This window comes from Cucumis sativus, chromosome 4, assembly GCF_000004075.3.
Source record: "Cucumis sativus cultivar 9930 chromosome 4, Cucumber_9930_V3, whole genome shotgun sequence".
NCBI classification, from domain to species: domain Eukaryota; kingdom Viridiplantae; phylum Streptophyta; class Magnoliopsida; order Cucurbitales; family Cucurbitaceae; genus Cucumis; species Cucumis sativus.
The window spans coordinates 2177308-2202747 of record NC_026658.2 but is presented as its reverse complement, the minus strand read 5'-3'; the positions used below and the strand labels follow the sequence as shown (position 1 = coordinate 2202747).

General features: G+C 30.4%; 5 protein-coding genes across 6 annotated transcripts; 1 reads left to right on the top strand and 4 right to left on the bottom strand.

Annotated features, from left to right (window-relative positions):
• The first annotated feature begins 5736 nt into the window (after nucleotides 1-5736).
• On the top strand, nucleotides 5737-9217 carry LOC101209651 (stemmadenine O-acetyltransferase). Its single transcript, XM_004152046.3, has 2 exons — nucleotides 5737-6905; nucleotides 8446-9217. Exons 1-2 carry the CDS (start codon nucleotides 6041-6043, stop codon nucleotides 8976-8978), a joined length of 1398 nt encoding a protein of 465 aa, XP_004152094.2. The 5' UTR covers nucleotides 5737-6040; the 3' UTR covers nucleotides 8979-9217.
• Nucleotides 9218-11778: 2561 nt separating this feature from the next.
• LOC101214439 (BAHD acyltransferase BIA1) lies at nucleotides 11779-13598 on the bottom strand. Its single transcript, XM_004152234.3, has one exon. The coding sequence runs from the start codon at nucleotides 13379-13381 to the stop codon at nucleotides 11948-11950; it is 1434 nt and encodes a 477-aa protein (XP_004152282.1). The 5' UTR covers nucleotides 13382-13598; the 3' UTR covers nucleotides 11779-11947.
• A 1884-nt stretch (nucleotides 13599-15482) lies between these two features.
• Nucleotides 15483-18342, bottom strand: LOC105435341 (salutaridinol 7-O-acetyltransferase). The gene has a single exon (XM_011656028.2). It carries the CDS (start codon nucleotides 17055-17057, stop codon nucleotides 15735-15737), a length of 1323 nt encoding a protein of 440 aa, XP_011654330.1. The 5' UTR covers nucleotides 17058-18342; the 3' UTR covers nucleotides 15483-15734.
• A 222-nt stretch (nucleotides 18343-18564) lies between these two features.
• On the bottom strand, nucleotides 18565-22195 carry LOC101214680 (putative disease resistance protein RGA3). 2 transcript variants are annotated; one of them, XM_031884368.1, is made up of 2 exons: nucleotides 21619-21759; nucleotides 18565-21497 (listed from the first exon to the last, which is right to left on the bottom strand). In XM_031884368.1, the coding sequence occupies exon 2, from the start codon at nucleotides 21319-21321 to the stop codon at nucleotides 18724-18726; it is 2598 nt and encodes an 865-aa protein (XP_031740228.1). In that variant the 5' UTR covers nucleotides 21322-21497; nucleotides 21619-21759; the 3' UTR covers nucleotides 18565-18723. The 2 variants fall into 2 exon arrangements, with proteins under 2 accessions (XP_031740228.1, XP_004152283.3); XM_004152235.3 differs by having other exon boundaries at nucleotides 18565-22195.
• Nucleotides 22196-22960: 765 nt separating this feature from the next.
• LOC101214919 (stemmadenine O-acetyltransferase) lies at nucleotides 22961-24740 on the bottom strand. Its single transcript, XM_004152236.3, has 3 exons — nucleotides 24284-24740; nucleotides 23718-24169; nucleotides 22961-23617 (listed from the first exon to the last, which is right to left on the bottom strand). Exons 1-3 carry the CDS (start codon nucleotides 24699-24701, stop codon nucleotides 23099-23101), a joined length of 1389 nt encoding a protein of 462 aa, XP_004152284.1. The 5' UTR covers nucleotides 24702-24740; the 3' UTR covers nucleotides 22961-23098.
• Nucleotides 24741-25440: the final 700 nt, after the last annotated feature.

Below are 25440 nucleotides of genomic sequence, written 5' to 3'. Positions count from 1 at the left end.
TAGTAACATGACCAAACGGGACCATAATATTATTGTTTATTGCTTCTTAGAAAAGAAAAAAAAGAACCAACCAAATTTTTGTTTACTATTTGTTTCTCTAACCTTTTCTTTTATTTTATAAATTATTTATGTAAAGTAAAATATAAATATAAATTCAAATGCAAATAAGTGTTGGTGACAAATTAAATGTAAGGGTTTTTTATCGTCAGGGTTTAAACAACTCTTTCTATATATGTGAAACTTTTTTGGATTGAATCTAATTGTTTGGAGGCAATCAAGCTTAGCTTCTTGACGTTTTTCCTCGGATCATCTAGAGATCAAGATGTTGTTATTCATTGATTAAACGTTTCCTTTTTCCCATGTGAGACAGAGCAAAATTCCATGGCACACATTTCCTTGAACGTATGGCTTTCTTTAGCTGTATACATCATCTATTTTATTTTCTCCTTATTTGAATGGTTTATTTTACTAGTAGCTTTGGATGTTATTTAGTTGTTTCATTGGCTTGCTTTTATACATACACACATAGAGTAATTTTGTAAAATTGGCTCCTTTTTCAAAAACATTTCTTAAATTTTATAGTAATAAAAAAAAGTTAATGGGAGCAATTATGCAAAGTAAAAAAAATTAAGGTAATTTTGTATTTAATTGTCTTAATTTTATTTCATTACGATAAAATTATCAAGTGTTAATTTTAGTTGATTGAATGGAAATTATTTGGTTTGGTAAAAATTAGAATAAGTATTTGGTGGGATGAATATTTAACTTTGAATTTGGGTTTTTGGTACTATGGTTAATTAATTATATATATAATTAAATTATGAAATGTAAAATAAAAAATATAATTATTTAAATAAAAGAATTATTTTTGGAAGTGAAAAGTAACATGGTGGAATGAATTAATTGGGGAAAGAAAAGGTCCAGTTTTATTATATATAAAAAGGAAAAGTATTTAGGAAAAATGGGAATAATAATAATATTTATTGTTTATGATTAAATGATCTTGAACAGCGTGCCAAAATTCAAACCATCTTCTTCTTCACGTTGAGCAAACCCTAGCCGCCCGCCTCCGATCAGTTGCCGCTGCACGTCTCTCCGCAAAGCTCCGACCGCCCGACGAGCCCTCTCATTAAAGTACGTTTGCTTCAAAGATGCCAAAGTTAATTCATTAACTTTTGGAACTTATATATATGGTTTTCTTAAAAGAATTAATCCGAGACTTTTTGGTGATTGCGATATTTCCATCCCCGCCGGTTGATCAACTTAAATTGGATTGGAAAATTAAGGTGATGGTCATTGATAATTAATTTTATTAAGTAAAATTATTAATTTTTCCATTTATTTGTAATCTCAAGTAAGAAATGTTTCATCTAGCTAGCCATGGACACACAATAGTTTTTGGGTATCTCATAATGGGATAATTGTAGTGAACCTGGACATATTTGAAAGTAACGACCTCTCCGTTGATCGAATATCAATATCTCACATCTATTGATCCTTCTAGTCATGTGAATATTTCAAGAAAAGAAAAAGGCTAAGTGAAATGAATTCTTAAAGAACCACAGGTATATAGATAGATTAAAGTAGGGTTGTGCACAGCCAACCCTAAAGTGCCACAAAATTTATTTGATTTCTAGCCACAAAATAACAACGACCACGTCTCACAACTGATTTTCTACCACCAACAAAGGTTTCTCTTCAATTACAAGAAATTTATTAGAATTAATAGTTTAGGCTTATGCATTCATCTAGGCCTTCATTTAACAACTATTTTTTTGGGGGGTGATTTTGTATATATATAGATATGGTAATCCTACCTAAAAATTAAATATAATAGCTATTCTAATTATAAAATCTAAAACTATTTGCAAATATGAGATAGTTAACTTTTTGTTTTAAATACTTATCACTTATGAAAGTCTCTTACCCAAAGATCAATTAAAAATGTTTTTCTAAAAAGTTGGATATTTTTACATGATTAGAATATGTTGTTGATGAATTTATATGATAAACTTATAAGGTCTATATCAATAGTAGACATAATGTTGGATTTTATATGTCGTCCTAAATCCGGGCTAGATTGTAAATATATAAATAAACAATTGATAGTTTAGTAAAAATAATATGATATATTATCAAGGACTATAGTTTGAAAGAATAATTAGAAATGTTCAAATTCGTTAAAAAAGATGTCGTATGTTAATTAACAATGACATATAGATCATATTGTATAATAGACCTATAAAATTTATCCATTACTTATAACATATTTTATATCTAGAATAGATCATAACCTTACCCTTACCCTTACCATGTTAATGGTTTAATGTCTTGGAAAATGGTAAGAAATCGTATCCAACTATATTAAGTTAACGTCTTTTTATGAAGAATTCAATATTCAAATGGGAATTACTAATAAGCGCAATTAACACGTACGTATATCATCTATTAGAAAAACATACGACCAATTTCTTACTTAATTTTCTAAAACATTAACAATCTCGTAGATATATCTTTTCCCTATCAATACCTACAAAAGGTAAGTTGAAAATTCATCCCATTAATAATCAAAGTAAGAATTCATGACCATATAAGATAAGGATAAAATAGAAATTATAATTAAAAACTTATAAGGAAAAAAAAAGTAGTGTAAAACTCTCTTCTCATGGGTCCATTTAAAATACTATAGAATTAAGAAGAGAACCAAACCAAATTAAACATATGCATATATTACAAAATTTTCCCCCTTTTGTAATACAAAATATTAATGATATCTATCTTTCACCCTCTTACAATCCTAATTTAGCTAACAGTTTTATGATAAGTTAACAAAGCATTAAATTGCATAGTTAGTTTAGATTTCTAATTGAGGAAGTTAAAACAAATTAGGTGTTTGTTTACTCCATTGACTTTATAAGTTGTGATTAAATAACTCAACTTTCATCAATTTTAACATTTTTCATGGTTGAAATTTTAAATCAATATTTATTGATGACTTTTAATTTTCTATCTTTCTCTATCCCATTTCTTTTTTAGTGTTTCCTATCTCAAGCATGCACCTTTCTCAACTCCAATAATATATTAATCCTAAATTTTCGAACTCACTAACTCCAAATAACTCATAAAATATAAATAATGAACTCAAGCTATAATAATATTGATAATTTAAGTGCCATTTTCTTTTTTATATTAATCAATAGGTGTATGAGACGTTGTACTATTGTGCATAAATGTCACACTTTACACATCCATTTGAAAGTCTTCAATGTTATATATTAATAGCATATGGGTCCATTCGTGATTAATAATACTTTAATTAAAATCAACTTGAGATTATAGAGAGCTGACTTTTAATGGTGTGTGTGACCCTTTGATATTTTATTTTCTCACAAAACAAAAAAGAAAAACGAAAAACCTCATAAATGAAAATATTTTAAGAATCCGAACATAAGTTTTGAAATAATTAAGAAGTAGTTTTTGTTTTTAGAACCAAAATGGTACACTTTATTTATTGTTATATTGTAATAGAGTGGCTTTAAGTTGATTTTTCTTATTTTTTAAAAATTATAAAATAGGTAAATTAGAAAAAAAATTAAACTAAAACGAACTAATAAGTTTGTGATTTCAATCTCTAGTTCTATCTAATTAAAAGTGTGTTGGGGTACAACAGTAGAGATCACTATCAAACTTGAATGAGAAAAAAAATTTGGGTAAAGAAACAAGGGTGAGAATATATTATTGTTTGGAAGGATAAGTAAAATGAATTAATCAAACTTAATCCTTTATATATATATAGTTAATAATATATAACCCATAAAAGTGATTTTAATGGAATTATTATTTAGATGCTATAATATTAAAATTTCCTTCATTCCTTACTTTGAATATTCACGTCAATCCATGATTTAAAATAGTATCAAACTATAGGTGGATCCAAGATAAAGAGGTTTAAAGTGAGAAGGAGTGTTAGATGATATACCATTAAATTTGTTTTTCACTCATTGAGTACTTAAACTTTCTAACTCAATCAATAATTTAAAATTATAAATATATTAATTTTCTTTTTCTACTTCGTTTTTGTTTATTTTTAATCCTGACATTTTCAAATATAGTAAAATAAACTAAAACATTTATAAAATATAGTAAAATTTTAAATAATATAGCCCTGTATTTCTATCGAGAAACACACTTAATTTTAGCTTTAAATATTACTTTTCACTCTTCCCTCTAAATTTGCTACTGTTCATGAGCTATGGAATGTCCATTAATTTGTTGTGTAAATAATGATCAATTTTTTCCATTATAAAAACTAAAAAAGGTTGGGTAAATCAAGCTAATATGTTTTGAGTAATAGAATTTTATATATTAGTTATAAAATTAAAATCTATCACTCATATACTTTTATTAATTTATTATTAATAGACCAATAAATATGGATGATAGAAAGTGATAGTATGCTATAATAATGATACACTATTATATTCTTTAGATAAAATTAATCAATCGTATATTTATATAAAAATATTGATGATAGTGTTTATCATTTATTAGACTATTATGGTTTGTGTTGAAATAATGTCATTTAATCTATTTGTATAGCTTCAAATAGATCAATTATAAGGTATTGCTATATTAAACTTTGTAGCGTAGAGAGGCCTTACCTAATTTTGTAATTTGTATCATTTCTCTTTAATACGACATATTTTTCATCTACTTCATAGATATAGTTAATACATTGCTAATGAACCACGTAAACTTTAATTAAGTCAATAGATCTTTTACGTTGTTTGCATAGGGTTTGAATATGTGAAGAGTCTTAGATATTATAGAATAAAGAGCTCCATGTGGTGTCAGATAGATGGAAGGGTAAAATTTTTGGATAAGTTTTTTTTTTTTTTTGGATTTGCTATAAAATTGTGAGGTTTAGAGTAAAGTATTATTGGAAATAGTAAAGGTGTGGTGAGTATATGATGTACAAAGGAATCCATATTCCACTTTTAACATAATGAAGCCAACAATAAAAGGCAAATTAAGCAATCAAACAGAGTTGAAAGGAACCATTTTTCTTCTCTTGTCTACGTATTCTTCCAAAGGGAAAAGAATATTTTTTTTTGTCTTGGCTATTATATAGTCGTGAGGTCTAAATTGATCAAAGCATGCAGATGCAGTACAAATATGTGTGTGTTGAATATATAGTCGTAAGAGGGATCATTTTCCTCGTTTATAAATCAACTTGAGAAAAGCTAATGGTTTCAATCAAATTAAACATGACTTGAAAAGAATAATTTTAATTTTCTCATTTTGTATATGTAATATATATATATATATATGTAAGAGAGAATATAATATTCCACGTTTAACAAAATGTAATATATATATTATGATAAGCTTTAGAGTAAAGTATACATCAGATGGGCCATTCATGTTTCCGTGTGTTTGTACAAAACACATGCAACGTTCCTCTACCACAAAAAACACACTCATATATTATCTTTAAAATTTTAGTTTAATTAAAAAATAAAATGAATATTTGCAAAACATTCAAAAATTAAAAGATGGCAATACCATTTATGAAAATTAACATTGTTATGGATATTTAAGCAACCCAAATCAATTTCTATCTTTCAATTTCAAACAAGTTTAATCAAGAGAGTACGTACTAACTCATTTTGTAAGTATGTAGAGATGGACAAAAAGATAAGGACATCATCATTTTTAATTATATGTCTGCTTCTCTTTAATTTGGTCCATCCAACGACAAAGAAAAATCTACAAATGAAGTGTGAGAAGACATTCAAGCTCTAACTGGTCTTTGAACTAGCGGATCCCTACAATTTGCCAACTTTTCAACCAACAGTATAGCTTTAAATCTTAATATGTTTTCCTTAGCTTGTATTTTATTGGGATGTATGGGCTTATGAATTATTATTTAGATGCTATATATACATTGAAGTATGTGGGTGTATAACATCGTCTATAGAGAGTGCATAAAGTGCCCATAAAAAATTTGAAGGAATCAAAACAGAAGAAGAAGAAGATCATGGAAGCAGTAGTGCAAATTGTGTCAAGAGAAATCATCAAGCCAGCACCCAATTGTAGAACAAAGTTGAAGGAATATGATGATCACCAAAAAACCTTCAAAGTTTCATTCATGGATATGCTGTCTCCTGAATGTTACATTCCCATCACTTTCTTCTACCCAAATACCCATTATTTCAACAACAAAGAAGAAACAAGTTTTAGATTGAAACTTAGTCTCTCAAAAACATTGGCACAATTCCCAATTCTTGCAACAAAAATCAAAGATAACCTTATCCATCATTCCTTTGATGATGATGATGATGATGATATTATTGGTTCTCTCTTTGTAGAAGCCAACATCAAAATGAGCCTGGATGAATTTCTGAAATCCCCAAATCTCAATTTGCTTAATGAATTCCTTCCATTTCCATTCATTCCAAACCAAGTAGAGGAACCCAGGCAAATTGGTGTTCAAGTAAATTTTTTTACTTGTGGTGGGATTGGAATTGGGGTTTCTTTGTTGCATACACTTATTGATGGAACAACAATGAGTTCTTTCATTAAGTGTTGGGCTAAATTTTGTGAAGATCAAGAAGACTATTATGAAGGGAAATTTTGTGGTGGTGACTACAGTTTAACTTGCTCACTTTTTCCATACAGAGAAGTTTCAAATGGGTATCGTTTGATATCATCAGAAACTCCATTTGTAGTGGAGAAAGGGAAAAAGAGTACTACTAGAAGATTTGTTTTTGATGAAATGGCAATATCAAAACTAAAAGATAAAGCTAAATCTACAAGGGTTTGTAATCCAACAACTGTTGAAGTTGCTACTTGCTTCATATGGAAATATGCCATGAAAGCTGCCTCAGGATGTAAATTATTTGGTAAGTTTTTTTTTTCTTCCTATTACTTCATGTAATTTAGAATGAAGAAGATTTGAGTTTAACATACTAAACTTAAACTTTGGCAGTAGATTGATTTCTTATATATATTTTAAATCTAAACTTTTTCTTTAATCTAGAAATGTTTAAAAACAACAAAATGTTTTTTCATAAATAATACTCCGTTCGGTGAAATTTAAATTTTTCTCCAAGTTTTCAGTTGATATACGACACTAATAGAAATCTACAAATAACGGTCTATTAGTATCTATATATATCATCAATATAATTTAAAATTTTGTTATATTTTGTTCATATTTTTAGCAGATTTATCATTTATTACAACAATTTTTTCTTATTATTACAACATAAAAGTTATTATTTTTAATTTTTTAGTTTTCAAAACTTGGCTTACTCTTCTAAGCATCAATAGAAAATGTATAACAAAATCATAGAAAATTTACAAGATGAGAAGTTTACACCTTGATTTAGAAAAATATCAAATGATTCTTAAGAGTACGTTTTGATTATCTATCGAAAAAAATGTTTTTCAAGAATATATTTTCTTCTAAACACTTTCTTTACAATGAGTTTAAAATTTAAACATTTACATGTTTGGTTAGATCTTTTTATAAGTGTTTATATACATAATTTTCTAAAAATTTAGTAATTCTGATTGTCTTCTTTAAAATGAATCATTTCTCAATCTCATTTTTGAAAAGTTACCAAACACCTCAATTTTTTAAAGTGGTTTTATCTTTCAAATTTAAACACTTCAAAATTAAGAAAAATTACATGACAAAAACATTGAGAAAAAAAATACATAACACAACTTTTTTTGCATATTGCGAATATAACAAATATGACAAGTAATTAGTGATAGCAGAGACCTATCGAAAGGTTATCAAAAGACTATCAGAAAGTTATTATTATGACAACTTTTGTAATTTAAAAAATGTAGTGACATGAACTCTATTATTATAACTTTTTTAACTATTTTCGTAAGTGTTCCAAACGCTAATCTAAACACAGTTAAACAGATGCTTGAATTTTTAAATTTTAATATAAACCTTTGTTTAAGTAATGTTTTATGTTTTTCATTTTTTTTTCTTTCAATATCTCACTTATCTATCTCTTTTCTTTAATTTATAATTGATCCAAATATGTTTGAATTGTTTGTCTTTAAATTTTATTGTTAATTTTTAACCAAATCCAAACATGAATATGATTTTAATTCCAAAACTCCTTTATTATACTTGAAAATAATGTTCTATAATAATTTGGTGATAATGTTTTATAATTTAGTAAAATATGACCGTATATCGTAAATGAACGATGATATTTTATTTTATTTGTAAATATTTTTAAGAATTTTTTCATTTAAAATTATTTTCTTTAAAAAACTATAAGAAAAGAAAAGAAGAATAATAACACAACGTAACCCAATTATTTTTACATTGAAAACTTTACAAAAGCCCTAGAATTGAATGGATAACATTTTGCATACACACTAAAGATAAAGTCCCATGCTTTGCCAATTCAGACCCCTGGCAATCAGTTTTGGTTCATACAGTGAACATGAGGAAGAGAATAACTCACCCACCACTATCAGAAAACAACATCGGCAACCTTTTCTGGAGGAGTTGTGCATATTTCAAATCATTACCAAACAAAGACATCAATTTGGCTGATCTACAGATCACAGTGAGACAATCAATATCTGAGGTCAACAATAACAATTTCTTTCAACAAGCAATAGCATCCCAATGTACTACTCTTTTGAGTTCCTTACAACGATTACATCAACTTTACGCCAAGAGTTCCGAGTCTTATTTGTTTACGAGTTGGCGTAACATGGGTTTCAATGGAGTGGATTTTGGATGGGGAAAGCCTTTGTGGGTTGCTGGTGGAGGAAATGTATTTGACTCCATTACAAGAAACTTGGTTATTTTGATGGACACAGTGGTGGGGAATGGAGTTGAAGCATGGGTTGTGTTGGATGATGTTACAATGAAGTTGTTGGAAAATGATTACGAGTTTCTCGAGTTTGCTTCACTAAACCCAAGTATCTGTTAGAGACGAGGATGTATGAAGATCAATAATCGATCTCCATGTATTACTATATCTTTACAATGATTTGATATTAGTATTGTTTGCTTTAGGTCATTATATAATATTCGTTGTTTTATGTTGTAGTTAATGTGAGATTTGATCGATTATCATGTTTTAATAACATTGTCGTGTTTGTCAATGGTGATAGGAATTAATGAGAATTATTTATGTTTCAAATAAAGTGTTGTAATTTCTAGTGATCACGATTATGATGCTTATATTGTAACTTTAAACTAGAAGTTATATCTTTGAGTCTTGGGTTTCTCTTTTGTCATAAAGATCGTTACTAGATCTAGGGTTTAATGATGGTGCATGCTAAGAATGTTTCAAGCTATTGTCGAGTTGTTTAATTTCACTGCACCGCTGAATCTCTCCATTCTATAATCTCATATTTTGTTTCGCATTTTTTAAATCTAAAAATCTTTTAAGAACTTACCATTTGTTGAGTTACGTTTGGAAACGGAACTTTTAAAATTATTTAGTACTACTTTGATAACTTTCAAAACTTTTGTCATTTAAGAAAAAGTCATTTGATATCGGAAAAAATTTGGGTGCATTACGTGATTTCTATATATCCACCATACAAAATAAAGTTTTTTTTAAAAAAAAATTACTTTTCTAAAGATTGCTTAAAAGACAAATTTTGTGTGTGTGGGGGGAGAGAGATGAAAATTACGTATAAGATTTAGATTAGATACACCTTGTCCTTTTCCTCTTAATAATATCTATGAACAAGAAACCCAGATAGATAGTGAACGTTGAATTGGGATAAAAATTGACACTAACTCTAATGTCACACATTCTTTCTTCTTCTCTTTCTGAAGATTCTTAACTTCTTTCATTATGCATATTCAAATTAAATTATTTTCTTTTTCTCAAGTTCCAAAGGCTTAACAGTGGAAACAATTGGTGTTTTGTTTGATAATAATTAACTTCATCTTTTTTCTCAAAAAAAAAAAAAAAGCCATCTTTTGTTTTCTATTTTTTAAAATTAACTAGTTGCTAGTTTTTCTCGATTTTTCAATTATATATAAGGAAAAGGAAGTTTATAAAAACTAAACTTGGATTGATTTTCTAATACATAGAAACAAATATGTGAGAGCATAAAGATTAATGTTATAAAAACTACTCTCACATAATTTAAGATGAAAAATAGAAATATGTTCTCATTGTTTTTTAAAATCTTTGCTTAATTCAAAACTTTGGAAAATATTGATTAGGCTGATAATCTTTTTCTTCTTTTAAACGTTTATATTTTTAAAAAAATAAAAAAGATTATAAATGATGAAAACATCTCAAACCAATTATTGTATCTGCTGATGAGTTTAGAAAGAAGCCTTTAGAGTTGAATGGATAGCATTTTCATATATATTATATCTTTCCACACTCAAAGATAAGATATATCATATTTGATTGTGACATTAAGAGAAGAAATATAAGTAAAAGAGTGGCTATCCTTTGCCAATTCAGATTCGCAAGTCAGTTTTGGTTCACATAGTGAACTTGAGGCAAAGAACAAACACCCATCTCTTTCAGAAAACAAGCACCCATATGGAAAATTGATATGGCAAATTGAGGTGCCAAAATTGAAATGATCATGTGGAAAACTTTACTCAGTTCATATTATTTTCATAGATTAATTACCAACCTGATCTTCCTTCTTGTGATCTTCTCTTCTCCGATTGACTCTCCGCCTCTTTTTTAATTTTCTATTTCTTAAACTGTCCTAAAAATGAAGCTGAAAGGAGTGTGAATGATGAATAAGGCATGGGACTCCATTAACACTGTTATAAGAATAGATATATAATATCCAAATGAATTTCAGTGAGATTGGAGAAGAACAAGAACGGAGTGGGTAAAAGAAAGAACGTAAAGAATCATCAACTTTTTTGTTAGTGCAGACTAACGATCAAATTAACTGTAAAAGACCTTTTAGAATTATTTTCCAAACCCTTATCAGACCTCATGGACCAAATAGAAACGTACGTATTTCTTTAGTTGATACAGCTACTACAAATGTAGACTTCAAACCAAAGGTTATTGTAAAATTTTTTGTTTAAGTTTATTTTCCTTCTATTACTCCAAAATCAGTAAAAGCGCCTAATTAAGTCATTGAGAGACTATTAGGAATGACCTGTGAGTATTGACTTCCAAAATGATTATTGGTATTGTTTTTCTGCTATCTCATACTACTTTATTTGGTGAATTTATTTGTGTTCTACTTTTATATTTTTGTTAAACTACATGCTTTGTCCTAAAACTGTCAAACTGTGTTTCTTTTTCAAACGGACGCAACGGACTTCTTCAAGTTGTCACTCTATTACTTAATACTACTCTCGTCCAACAGCACAGTTAACTGCAGAGTTATACTGAGAAATGTGTTCAAGTTGTATTTAATATATATAGATTGATCTTAAACTTTAAAGCTCACATGCATCCAATTATATATAGATGGTCGTAGAAAATTATTGTTGATTAGTTTTGTGTATAGCATGTGTCCTACATCTATTTTCAATTTCATGTGTCTAAACTCCATGGATTCTTAAAGTTTAAAAATATAGAATAAGTCTCGATAAATATATAAAACATCATTTTCAAAAAAAACTCATTTTACAAACAGAGATTCAACGTGATAAGAAACAAACTTACATATACAATAAACTAAAATAAAACCAAACAATCAAGTACAAAACAACACTAAAGTATACGTCGTCTTTATGACACTGTTCAATAACTTGAGCATTTCTGTACTCTTCACGCACGGTTACGAAAACAACAAGTAAATAATATAAAAGACATAAAGTGGAGATCAACACACATGTATACATGGTTTATTAACAGTACGCTATACGTTTTCGTGCTTGATTATTCGTATAGCTAGATAATAAATTCAAAGCATTTACAACACACATATATAGTATATACTATATATACTATATAGGTATAGGTGGATTTAGCAATGCAAAGTTGAAAAATTCTTGATTTTGTAACAAAATTTGCATTTCTTCTTCCTCAAGTATCACCCATGCCTCAACTCCATCATTTGATATAGCATCCAACAAAACAATCATATTTTTTATTGTTGTATTTGAATTTCCAGCACTACCAATCCAAACAGGCTTTCCCCATCCAAAATTCACTTCACTTAAATCCATATTTCTCCAACTTGTACATATGTACAACTTTGGAATTTGGAAAAGCTTCATATTTCTCTCCCAAACCAATTTCACTAGAGCTTCACTTCCTTCATTTCCCACTATTCTTTTTATGTAATTACCATTAATATCAACAAAGGATTGTCTAATTAAACTCACCAATTCACTAAGCTCCACTTGGGTTTTCTTATCTGCTAAATAATGAGCAACCACATTCCAAAAAATATTTCCCACTGAAAATTCAGGCAATGGAGGCTCCATTCTCTTTCTTAGGTTCACTGCATGTGTTAAAATAGATGGTATTTGAGATAACCCTAATTTTGTTGATGCAGCCTCCAATGCACATTTCCAAATGAAGCCACTCAATACTTCCACACTCGTTGGATTTGGGACATCATTGGATTTGGCTTTAGCTTTTAAATCTAATATTGCCTTCTCTTTGAATACAAACCTTTGAAAAGAACTTTTTTCTTCACAGTTTGAGGAGAGGGCTTCATGAAGCCTTGGATGAAATGGTAAGAAATTTGTTTGTGGAAAGAGTGAAGACAGTTCTTTGTAATCATAGCATACCATCTTCGAAAAAGGGTCACTGTTATCATCGTTCGTCATGGACGATGGTGGTGTAAATAATTCCGAAGCACCATTGTCAATGGTCAAATTTGTTGTAGCAAAAGAGCGTTTGTTAATAGTAGCCCAACATTTAAGAAAACAACCTATCGTCGTCGCATCCATAAGTTTGTGCAACAAACAAAGAGAGATTGCAATCCCACCACAATCGAAGACGTTCACTTGCACTATAACATGAGCATATTCTTCGATTGGCTTGGTGCAACGTTCAGAACATGGGACGAGTTTCATTAAAAACTCGTTGTTTGGTTGTTTAAGGATCTCAGACATGCTACAACTCACAGTTGCTTCGATAAAAACAGCTCCTTCATCGCTGCAACAAATGGACTTGTCGACGATTCTTCCTGCCAATAAGTAAAAATGGCTTAGAGTTTTTGATAGAGAACTCTTAAGTGTGGCCATCAGTTTCTCATGGCTTTGGTGGTGCCTAGGATCATCTTTGTTATCCATTGTGTAGAAAATTATTAGAGGAGCATAAAGCACAGGAGAAAATTGATCAAGAAGGGAAAGTTGAAAGGTTTTAAGGTGAGGGGGCGTTGGGGAAGAAGGCATAATATTTTCTTTACTCAAAACTTTCACCTCCATCCTTTCTTTTCTTGGAAAACAAACACTGTGGTTTCCTAGTTTCAAGTACAAACTTGCAACAAATAACACATTCTTATAATGATTTAAAAGGAGCAATGCTTGAGGACGGATGGACTACCCACCTTAGTACATCTCACTCTAATCGAATATAAAAAGTATAAAAAGAAAAGGAAAAATTTGTCACGTAAGAAACCATGATATGATAATTATTGTAGAAGAAAAAGAATAAACATAAAATAATCGAGAAATTAGAAGTAGAAAATTACAAACACAAAAGTTTACGTAGAAAACTTCAAACTTTGAGAAAAACAACTATTGTCAACCATGAAAAAGCCTCGAGCATAGAAAAGAGATTTTCACTTGATTTAACACCGGTCAAAACTTAAAATGCTTCTAATTAACAAGTTCAAAACCATAGGAAAGTTTATAGTACTTGGAATCCATCACACTTTCTTGAATGTTTTCGATGTAGAACAATTACTCTCTTCTAATATTTATCGCTAAACATTAACAATTATTCTTATCTTCTCTTAAGATCAAAAGGACAAACAAGTGGTACGAAAGTCGCACTATCTTGTCTCTTGCTTTTTTAAAAAATATAGTCGTACGAAAGTCTACCATTTATTGTTTAAGATATATATATATGATATGACATTTTTTTTTTTTTTTTGTTAACTAGTTAATCATCTCATTTTGACTAATTAACTTCACAGTTTTCTCTCATGAATAATTGGTGTATGGTATGATATTATATGTGTGTGTGTCAGCAAACAAATTAAATATCAAATGAAATGACATTGTTTGGGGCTATTCACTTTTGTCTTTTCGTCTTTAGTAAATGCCTAAGAATTTAATAAAATGGCTTGCTCTCTAAGTTTTTGAATGTTTCATAACTTGCAATGTAATATAAAAGATATAATAACTTTGATACATAAGCTATAATGAAAGATATACATTAAAATTAGGTGTAGTGACGTAGATTTTAATCTAAATTATTTGTCTGATAGATAAAACAAAATTAAAATATATCATTGAAGAAGTATAACAATACGATGACCTCATGAGCTTTCTATATAGAAAATCTTGTTGGTAAGACTAATCTCCATGTTGACTCGGTGAGAATCTCATATTGGAAAAGGTAAGCTTAAGGGATCTTTCACCTTTCATGCAATAGATGGTGTTACAAAATTGACAAACAAAAAATGTTAAAAAATAATGTAAAATAAAAGAGAATCAACCCATAGATTTACGTGGTATACCAACAAAAGTGTTGGCTAATTTCACGAGATAAAAAGTGAAAAATGTCTCTAAGTTTAGAGTGCGTTTATATACGCACTTCTCTAAATCCTAAAATTATAAATATCGTAAATCACGTAAAAGAGGAAAGATATGTAAATAACTCAGTGAGACATGTATCGTTTGAAGTGCCAGTAACATCTTTAAGGCAAATAAGTTGGTGGAATATTGGTATGGTTAACAATACCCTAAAACACCATTTGAAATCAAACCTAATTTTTAAAAAGTATGTTTTATTAATCTTTTCTGGATTAAGTAACAAACTGAAATTAGTAAAATGGAACACTGTGCATAACAGGTTGGGGGTCTCACTCTGATCCTCTCGTTCCTTTGGTCTTAAGGCCTCCTCTCCTTCCCTATTTTCTCTTACTCTTGTTCTCCCTTCTGTCACTTCTTTTCACTCCTCTATTTGTGTCAAGAGCATGCATGTATACATCATCGTTTTGGCAATTCTTGTAGATGTTGGACACAAAGTAAAAGATATATATATGTATCTTTATATATTATTTAAGTTTAAAAAGGAGGCATATGTTATTCCATTTGAATCTCAAACTTAATGGTCAAACTGTACTATTAATCTCAAGAAAGATGTTATAGGCCAATGGAACACAACACTTAGGGGTGAAGTTGATTAACGAAAGAATAATAATGTAACTTTAAATTAAGAGTAAACCATTTGAACAATTTGGCCATTATTATATATGTATATATATATATAATATTTAAGAGATGTGGTTTGAACAATTTTGACCAAAAAAAAAGTAAATAAAACAATGACGACTTAAGCATGGGGTGGGTTATATTATATTAAAATAATACTCCAAGTGTTATTGATGGTTTGAGGTATATTATATATGATACATGGGTATTTGAGAACATATCATTAATAAATCAATTATTGCTCAATAACACAAATGTTAGAAGATAATAATTGTGAATACGTATATACATATGGGAATATACATTGCTAGCCTAAATCAATAATGTGTTTCATCAATATTATCATCGAAACAAAACAAAGAATTTTTTTACTTTTCAATGTTTAGTAATTTAATTTCTAAGGGAAAGTTAGATTCACAAAACCACAAAATTCTTCATTTTGTACTAAAAGTTCTATTTCTTCCTCATCAAGTACCATCCATATCTCTATTTCATTATCTCTTATGGTGCGCAACAAAATACCAATGTTCTTTGACGTTGTATCCGATTCGATCCATATGGTATTTCCCCATCCAAACTCATTCAATTGATCTATGTTTTCCCAATTTGTGCATATGTACAATTTTGGGATTATTTCAGCTGATAACAACTTGGAGATAACTCTATCTCCTTGATTTCCCACCAAACTTTTTAACCAAGAATAACTATCACCATTCATTTCTTGAAATGACTCTCTTAAAAATCTCACCAAATTACTTAGCTCCATTTGGGTTTTCTCATTTTCTACATAATGATCAGCTACCTCAATCCACCAAAAATTCCCCACTGAGAATGATCTTGGCAATGAATTAGAAGATAGCATTTTGGTGTTCAAGTTTATAATTGCATGTGTCAAAATTGATGGCCGATCAGAATTTGTTGTACTTTGCAATAATACAACTTCCAATATACATTTCCAAAGGGACCCTAAAAGCACTTCCACACATGTTGGATTTTGGACATCACTGGATTTTGCTCTATCTTTGAGAATTGGGATTTCATCGTCTTTGAACACAAGGCTTTGGAAAGAAGCTTTTTGTTGAGAATTATTGTTGGAGGAAAGCAAGACTTGTTTTTGTTGTGGATCGAAGAGTGGAAAGAGTGGTCCGAAGTCAGAACAGGCCATACTAGGAAGACAATTGAAAGACGACGTATTAATATCGAACCACGATCTAAGAAAATGACTTAGAGTTGTTGGATCGATAACTTCGTGTAACAAACAAAGAGATATCACAACACCACCACACTCCACAATGTTGGCTTGTACACCAATTAGAGCATATTTATCATCTGGGTCAGTGTTGAACGTAGAATACATGACGAGTTTCATTAAAGAAGTATCGTTATTTGATCCCACGAAGATTTCAGATATCTTACCAGTAACTTTTGCTTTGACAAAGATGATCTCTTCATAGTTGCAACGAATGGATTCACCAACGATTTCTCCTTCAAGAAACAGGAAACGATTTATACTTTCAGATAGAGAGTTTTTTAGTGTATCAATTTCTGGATTATACTCTCCTGAATCATCATCATTACTAATCCTCGGATAGAAAAGAAAAAGAGGAGTATAAACCAAAGGAGACGTTTCCTCGATACACAAAAGATGAAAAGATTCAAAGGTTAGGGGAGTTGGAGAAGAAGGCTTGATAGTATCTCTGGACAAAAATGTCACCTCCATATTTTTCTGTCTATGGATAAACAAATTCTCACATATTTTTCAAATGAAATGCCAAAGATAAAAAGAGAATCTATATTTTGAAGATGAAATAGTTTCTAAATTTGAAAAGTCTACCGTTTACTTTTTGCTTCTTTTGAAAATCACAACCATTTGAATAATGATATATGATGATGACATTTTATTTAGACTAATCCCATTTTCATTCTTTCAATTAATTAATTTCTTCAACGGCTAATTCATTTTGAATGGTGATTACATTATGTTATTAAAGGGAATAATGGAAGGTTTACTTTTTCAGAAACAATTTCTAAATATATATTATTCAAGAAGATGATAATAAATATATTAATTGTTTATAAAGTTATAAAATGTTGATTAGTTAAGGTGGTAGGTTAATTAAGAACAACCTAAAAGTTTGGCATTGAAGAATAATATATATAATTGTTATTAGTTGTGTGTTGGCAATTTTGGCTTGTTTTCTTTTTGAAGCAAAAATAAGACTTAATGAACATTTTGTAAATGCCTCATTTAATTTTAAATCAAAGTTAGCTCTGTTTATACTTTAATATATATATATATATATGAATGAATTAAAACATAACATTTTTGTTTTTTTTTTCTTATTGACTCTATATAATAATTGGTTTTACAAATATACACGACTCATAAAAAGGTACCTAATTGAGACTCAAAAGTTAGTTTCTAACAATTGGTTCGGTTTGATTTTGATTGATTTTTTTAATAAAAAATCAATTCAAACCAATACATTTTTTCAAATACAAATCAAGATAATCAACTTTATACTAGAAGTTCGTTAGTCTTAGTTTGATTTTTCAGTTTTTTAATTTGGTATCATGGTATGCGATTGTTTAAATCCTCTCTCACCCAACTCTAGTCAATATTGTTTGTACTCATTTTTCTTGTATTTAAATAATGATAAAGTGAATGTGAATCCCCTCACTTCATATTGTACTAAACATGCAATTGATCGTTACTCAATAATACAAAAAAGAAAATGTTTGTATTTTGAAGAAGGTAGGTTTCAAGAAAAATATTTATATTTAGTGAAGTTAAGGGTTACTGACTATATTTTCCTTTGAATTTGGCCATCATGTATTTTCGTTGTGAGTTTAAGCTTTTTTATCGTATTTCAACATAGTTTGAGAAGGAGAAATGCTAAAAAATGTTAGGTTGTCACATATTGTAGTAGAAAAGAAATAGAGGAAATGTATGAAGGTAATGAGGGTAGATAAATTACGATTTTCGTTCGTATATGCCAAATTAAAAGCAAGGTCAAGTAAGGATATTAATCTAACTTTTAAAGTTTACAGTTATATAATTGAAATAGATAAAAAAAGATTAAGAGTATTTTCTATGTTTTCATCAAGTGTTAAATTATAGTAGACAGAAATTGCTAGTTTTTTTTTTTTTTTTTCATTTAATTTCACCTATATCTGAACAACAGTTCAGATATAGAGTTTTGCTATATAGAAACTAATCACATACATACACAAAAATAGAAGAAGTTAGTCTTCTCACACTCTACTAACAAAAAAGAAAGAACATGCATTGTTCAATACAAGAAAAACAAGTGAAAATAATATTGGAGATTTAAGGTAGCTACAATATCTCATCTCATAGAATATGATATGAAATACAATATTAATTACCATTGAACTAAGTTTGCTTTGGCATGAGCTTTGGCCTTTAGATCATGGGACAAAATCTGCGAACTCGGACAGTTGTGGACATCCACGTGGATTAATTGGGTGAGACATTGCATGGCTTTCTTTGAAGGAAACTGTTTCAAATTTATACAATAATAAAGTCCCAAAACTTCCAAAGAGGTAAGGTTTCCCAACCATTCTGGTAAAACCTCAATTCCATCAAAATCATTAATGTACAAAGATCTTAAGGCAATGAGATGCTCAAGTTGTTGAGGAAGTTGCTCAGTCACGCTCCCTGGGAAAATAACCAAATGAAGCTTTACAAGTGAAGAAAGTTGCATAAGAGGACTAAAGTCACAATCTTGTGAGCATTCAATGATTGTCATTTCTTTCAAGTTTTTTAGATTAGCCAGCCCTTGGGGAAACTTCTGCAACCCATTCATAGAGAAACGAGACAAGCTATCCATATTTTGCACATTTAGTGTCATTTTACGGCACCCAACAATCTTTAGATCCTCAATGGAAGTGCAAAGTTGTAGATCTTTTGGCAATCCTGTCACTTCATGACATCCATAAATATGTAGCTTTTTAAGAGGACGTCTAAAAATATTTGGAATACTTGTTAATATAGGACAAAAACTAATATTTAAGTCCTCAAGAAGAGGAAAAATTGCATCTTTCTTTGATATGAATACTACTTCTTCCCATTGCTCTAGATTGGGCATTTGAGAGAGTACAAATTTCTTCAACTTGGGAAATAAAACCTTATGGCTGTAGGGATGATAATAATTTCCATAGAATTCATACCCAATACTTCTTAGACAAAGTAAGTAGGAAATATTTAGTTCCTCTAAATTAGGTAATTGTCCAAGCATTGGAAGTATTTCACATCTTACACAATGTCTTAGATGTATCACAGCTAAATTTTCAACAAAAATGGCAGGAGGCAGAAGTTGGCCAGCAAAGTTTATGATACTCAGGAATTGAAGATTTTTGTGTGGTTGAAGCCCTTCTAACACTTCAAAGTCATTGTAGTTGTTACCTTCTCTTAAAATATGCATATCCCATTCCAAGAATAGCTCACACAAGTTCTTTTCTACCAATTTGGAACTCATGGCTTCCTCTTTATGTTTAATTCGATCAAGATTTGAAAGTTCTAATCTACCTTTGAGGTTTTTCAAAAATCCAAGTTCTCCTATTTTGAAACCCTTCTCGAATCCAACTGCAAAACCAGACAATGTTTGAAGTTGAGTCAATCGACCCAAATGTGGAGGCGTTTGTGGCATTGAGAACTTTAGATGTCTTAAACTAACCAACTTGCTCAAATTCTGTGGAAGGTCTTTCATTGAGCTTCCAAGCTTCAGTGTTTGTAAGTTATAAAGCAAAGAGATAGAATTTGGAAGTTCCTCTATCTTTGAATTTGAAATGTCGAGATATCTCAAATGTTTTATCTTACCAATCGACTCGGATAGTTTTGTAATAGATGAATCCACTACTAAAACTCGCAGGCATGTACAATTTGCAATCTTGTCAAAAATAGTCTTGTGAAGCACCTGTCTATTGCAAATGAGTGTGCGTAAATTTTGGGCGTTGTTTATCCTATGATTGGTGTGACTTCCTTTATCCAACAAATCAATATGTTCCTGTTGCAACTTTTGAGAATTTGAAATTGTACACGCAATTTCATAGATAAGATCATGCATCTTACAATGAGTAATTCTTCCTCTATCATCCTTAATGATATCTTGAAATAGAGAGCGAGACAACAAGATGTTGAAGTACTTTTCTCCATTTTCCTCCATCGTTATCTCGTTTCTTCCTTCATGTAGTTGAATGAACCCTTGTGCCATCCACATTTCAATTAGCTCTTCTTTTTTAAATTTAAAACCTTTAGGAAAATTTGAACAATATGCAAAGCATTGCTTCAACAAGAAGGATGGTAGACGATCTACACTTAATTTTAATGTAGATAAAACTAAATCTTCATCTTGTAACGGTATACTTGTTGTGGTTCTAAGAGACATCACCCATTTCTCGTAGACCCCTTCAAATTTCAGTGCCCCTCCCAAAACTCTTGCAACCAATGGTGCACCACCAAACCTTGTCACCAATTCTTCTTGAAGATCCTTCAACTCTAGATTCTTTGGCAGTTCATCTGCATTTGCACTTTTTTTAAACAAAGACCAACATTGTTCATCAGATAATTTTCCCAAATGATGGCTAGAAAGAGTACTCTCCATAATCTTTCCTACTTCGAAACTTCTTGTAGTCACAATAATAGCGTTTCCAGATTTTTCAGTGAAACTCAGTAAACAATGTTTCAATTCAGTCCATAAAGCAAGATTTTCATTCCAAACATCATCAAGCACAAGAAAATATCTTTTACCTCGCATCACCTTTTGAAGCTCTCGAAGTAAAGCCTCTCTATTATCCAAGCCACTGGAAACACCCTTTATCATTTGTAAAATTGCTCCCAAAATTTTGTTGATAAGAAATGGTTCGGACACACATATCCAAATTGTTTCATCAAAATGTCCTTTGATCTCCTCATGATTGAAGATTGTCTTTGCCAAAGTTGTTTTTCCGATTCCACCCATACCCACAATGGGCAAGATAGATGTAACATTGTCAATACTAGCATCAACCACTTGTTTCACTATGCTTGAAACTTCAAACTCCCTTCCAACAACTTCAAAATCGTCAAGTTTTGAGATCGTCTCTCGAATCTGACTAAGATCATTCTCTGTTTGTATGAATTCTTCACCAACAAGTCCTAAAGGAGTGGCCTCAGAGTAACATTTACGCAACTTTTGAATAATAGCCTTGATTTTCTTGGCCATTTTGAAGCGAAAGATAATGAAAATATTCGAGAGACTTGATATAGAAGAACGTACCTTGTTAATCGGTCCTTTTTCCACCTTCGTACGAAGATCTTCATAAACAAGCTCATCCAATAGATCGTCTGCTTCATGAACAACAAGTTGAAGATCTTCCACCCACAGTCTCACAGAACTAGGGTGTAGTTTTTTCCTGTTAATCTCACCTAAAATAGCTTCTGCTTTGAGTAGCCATTGGGAGAGGTTTGAAAGCTCCTTGTCCAAGCCCCATGCCAAACCAATTTGGTCAGCTGCAAGTTTCAATACCTTCTTCAACACTTCTTGAACAGCAAAAGTCCATAGGAACTCAGCCATAAAACTAACTCTCTTTTTTGCTGATATGATTTTTAATTTCCCAAAGAACTATGTATGATCATGAAGATGAGGAAAAAGATTTAAATTCCACATGACTTGGTCCAACAGTAGTAGGACAACAGTTTTCAACACGCTTTTAGTTTGTGATGGGGAATGTGCAAGGAAAGAACCCAATTGCTTTGGACTTCGAAAATATAAACAACAAAAGTGGACTAATTTGTTAATGTGTTCGGGGATGAAAATGACACTGCAAACCTAAGATAGATTCGAAATGATTTTACTTAAAAAGGTATTTTTAAATGAAAAAAAGAATGATTTTTAAGTCATTAGAAGTAATTCCAAACAGATTCTTTTGAGCTTTTGCTAGACTTTAGATATTAAAATAATGATAAATATGCAATTAGGTTTTAAATTTGCCTGGATGACTTCAAGATTAATGACAACCTGATGGCAAGGCACAAATAGTAATGATTCTAGCTAGCTACAAACATCTAACAACCACTGAAGCGAAGCTTGAATTGACAATTAATCCTATCTCCTTTTCCTTTTTAAGACCATCATTATCATTATGTGAACAAAGAGACTAAAACCATTGATACCTAATCTTGAAAGATAATAAAAGCACTTAAAAGGACATGTAAGAGAAGAAAGAAACAAATTAAATATTTCTATTCAAATCAAATTTAAAATTTGAAAAATTGGCTCAAATATAAAACGCGTGCAAGGAAGAAAGTAGCAGAGAGATTGAAGAAAGAAACCAAATGGGGCATTGGAAATAAGAAATAAAGGGAGAGAGTTATTAATCAAACGAGTCTATTCATTTTACAAAAAATATTTTTCCTTTTTTTCTTTTTTATGTTATATTTATCTACCCAATTCGTAATTAAAATTAGCGTCATGGTAATGAGGTTAAATTGATAATCAGTTTTTTTAATTAGTCCTATAGTTTGAAAATTTTACCTTTCTAATTTCTAGGTTTATAATAATATAAGCTTAAAATAATTATATGACATTTAACTTTTAAGAAAGTCATTTATAAAAATCATACACTTTAAAACTGATTCTTTTTCTAATTTTAAATATCACAGAATTTTTTCTAATACATTAGATCAACACACTAAACTAGCTGATTAACAAATAATAATACAATACTAACAATTAACAAAGAGATAATTTCGATCGCTTAACCTAAATAGATAGTTGGATTATAAGAAGCAAAAGCAAGGAATTGTTGATCATTTTCCAATATGTTCATCTCATCCTCATCCAACATGATCCATGCTTCAATTCCATCTCCCAAATTGTCTTCCTTCAACACAACAATATTTTTCAGCACTGAATTTTCAGGTCCTGCAAAGCTGACCCACGAAGGTCTTCCCCACCCGAAATCGATGTCGTTTAGTCCCATATTTCTCCAACTTGTAAATCCATATGCATATGGCTTCGAAGAATAAAGCTCTTGCATCCTCATGAACCATTTTGAAATTGTTTGAAACCCTTCTTCTCCCTCCATTTCTTGTATGAACTTGTTGTCGATCTCGGTAAATGATTCCCAAAGAAGATTGACGAGCTTGCTCAGTTCTATCTCTACGTCGTCTGTTGAGTCGTAATGAGCAACTGCACTCCACAAAATGTTTCCCATGGAGGTTGGTGGTAATGGTGGTGCCATTCTTCTTCGTAGGTCCACTGCATGAGTCAATACCTTCCAAAAAATTAAAATGGTTTAATTAATATGAAGTTGACAGCTAAATGAGATACAATAGACTTTAAGGTTCAAGGTTTGATTCTCTCGTAAATAGTACCGAAGAAATTTGTTGAGAACCCGATGATCTTTTTCTTGCCGCTATCATCAAATACTTCCATATGAAAGCAGTAACCAGTTCAACACTTGTGGGATTCCTCACATCTTTCCATTTCATTAGTTCCTCCTTAAGCTCTAAAATGGCATCTCCTTCAAACACAAACCTTCTTCTCTTTATCCTAATTCCTTCACCCACAAATGGTGAATATCCTTTTGAAAGCCATGAGTTTCCCAGCAATGAATCTCGTCCGGGGAAAGCCTCTGCCCCCACCGTGTATTCCGCCACTCCCTCTCCTCCTTTCTCTTCGGCGGCTGACCCTCCGGCCACCGCGGCCCACCGCCTTAGAAACCCGCTCAGTGTTGTCCCGTCGATGATCTTGTGTAAAAAACAGACCCCCACGGCCACCCCGCCGCCGTTGAAGGCGTTGAGTTGGACGGCGACTTGAGGATATACTTCAAACAAATGGTGAATCAATCAATAAATAAATAAATATACATATCATATATCATATATTGACAAGTATTCAGTTAATAGAGAGTTCTCTTCTTGTTTATTAATTATCTTACTTGCTTCCTTTGTCGACGATGACATGATCTGTAGAGATCGAAAAGGGAGGAGTTGACTCAACGACTCGAAGCTTGGTTGGTTCAAAACCTTAGACATGGCACCCTGAACTCTGGCAACTTGATAAAGAGCTCCGACACCATTGGCGAGGATTTGTTTGTTGTGTTTGATGGTGCCGGCGAGAAGGTAGAAATCGGCGGAGAGGGCTTTAGATAAGGAGGTTTTGAGGGGTTGTGAAAGATGGAGAGCAGTGTCTTCATTGGATAATTCTTCATTGTTGAGAGTGTAGAAGAAGACAAGAGAAGTGTAAGTGAAGGGAGAGAGTTGATCAAGAACTGATAGTTTGAAGGATTTTAGATGAAGAGATTGTGGAAAAGAAGATGGTTTGATAGTTTCACTTGATATTATCTCCACTTCCATGCCTTTCGGTTTTAGAATTAATAATGAACTAACAATATAATTAAGATCATATATAATTTTTGTTAATTTGCTTATAATTGTGTATACTATTTTTAAAACAATACCTAAAGAAATTAAAGTATAAATGTGGTCCATTATTAATTAACTTTTAAAAATAGAGAAAAAGATTATATCTTTGAAAAAAATATAAAAAAAATTTAGTATACTGTGATACCAAAATAAAATTTAGGTTAGGTAGACACTAGAGAAAGTATCCATTAATTAATTGTTTGTTGATTAGGAAATATTTGTTTGTTTATAATTAAAGAAGTACGTAATATCTTCTTTATCAAATGATAAAAACAATTGATGATCATAACACCGCCAAAAGGAAAGAGTCGAATAATGTTCCTAATGATCTCAAATTATTTAGACCATTAATACAATAATATTAAATGATATATCGACTCAATTTCGACTTTAAAAGAAAAAGATTATATTAATTATTGTTGAGTTAAATTTAACCTTGACTTACACAACCCTTAACTAATAAGAACAAATTATTTTTTAAAAAAAAATAATTATTAATTATAATTGTCTTTTATCAATCTCGATTGAATATGAAATTTTGTCCCACACGTTATATTTAAAAATATTTTTTATACGTTTATTTATTAAGTATTTCTGGCAGCCATTCTTGTGGTACAATTATTGCTTGCTATCAATTATTACAAAATGACAACTCCTATGAATAAATAAT

Coding starts and splice junctions, on each gene's coding strand:
- LOC101214919 (XM_004152236.3), bottom strand. CDS start 24,701: ATGGAAGTGGAGATAATATCAAGTGAAACTATCAAACCATCTTCTTTT. Junction 24,170..24,283: donor ATCGTCGACAAAGGAAGCAA/GTAAGATAATTA, acceptor ATTTGTTTGAAG/TATATCCTCAAGTCGCCGTC. Junction 23,618..23,717: donor GTTCTCAACAAATTTCTTCG/GTACTATTTACG, acceptor ATTTTTTGGAAG/GTATTGACTCATGCAGTGGA.
- LOC101214680 (XM_004152235.3), bottom strand. CDS start 21,915: ATGGCTGAGTTCCTATGGACTTTTGCTGTTCAAGAAGTGTTGAAGAAG.
- LOC101209651 (XM_004152046.3), top strand. CDS start 6,041: ATGGAAGCAGTAGTGCAAATTGTGTCAAGAGAAATCATCAAGCCAGCA. Junction 6,906..8,445: donor CTCAGGATGTAAATTATTTG/GTAAGTTTTTTT, acceptor TTGCCAATTCAG/ACCCCTGGCAATCAGTTTTG.
- LOC101214439 (XM_004152234.3), bottom strand. CDS start 13,381: ATGGAGGTGAAAGTTTTGAGTAAAGAAAATATTATGCCTTCTTCCCCA.
- LOC105435341 (XM_011656028.2), bottom strand. CDS start 17,057: ATGGAGGTGACATTTTTGTCCAGAGATACTATCAAGCCTTCTTCTCCA.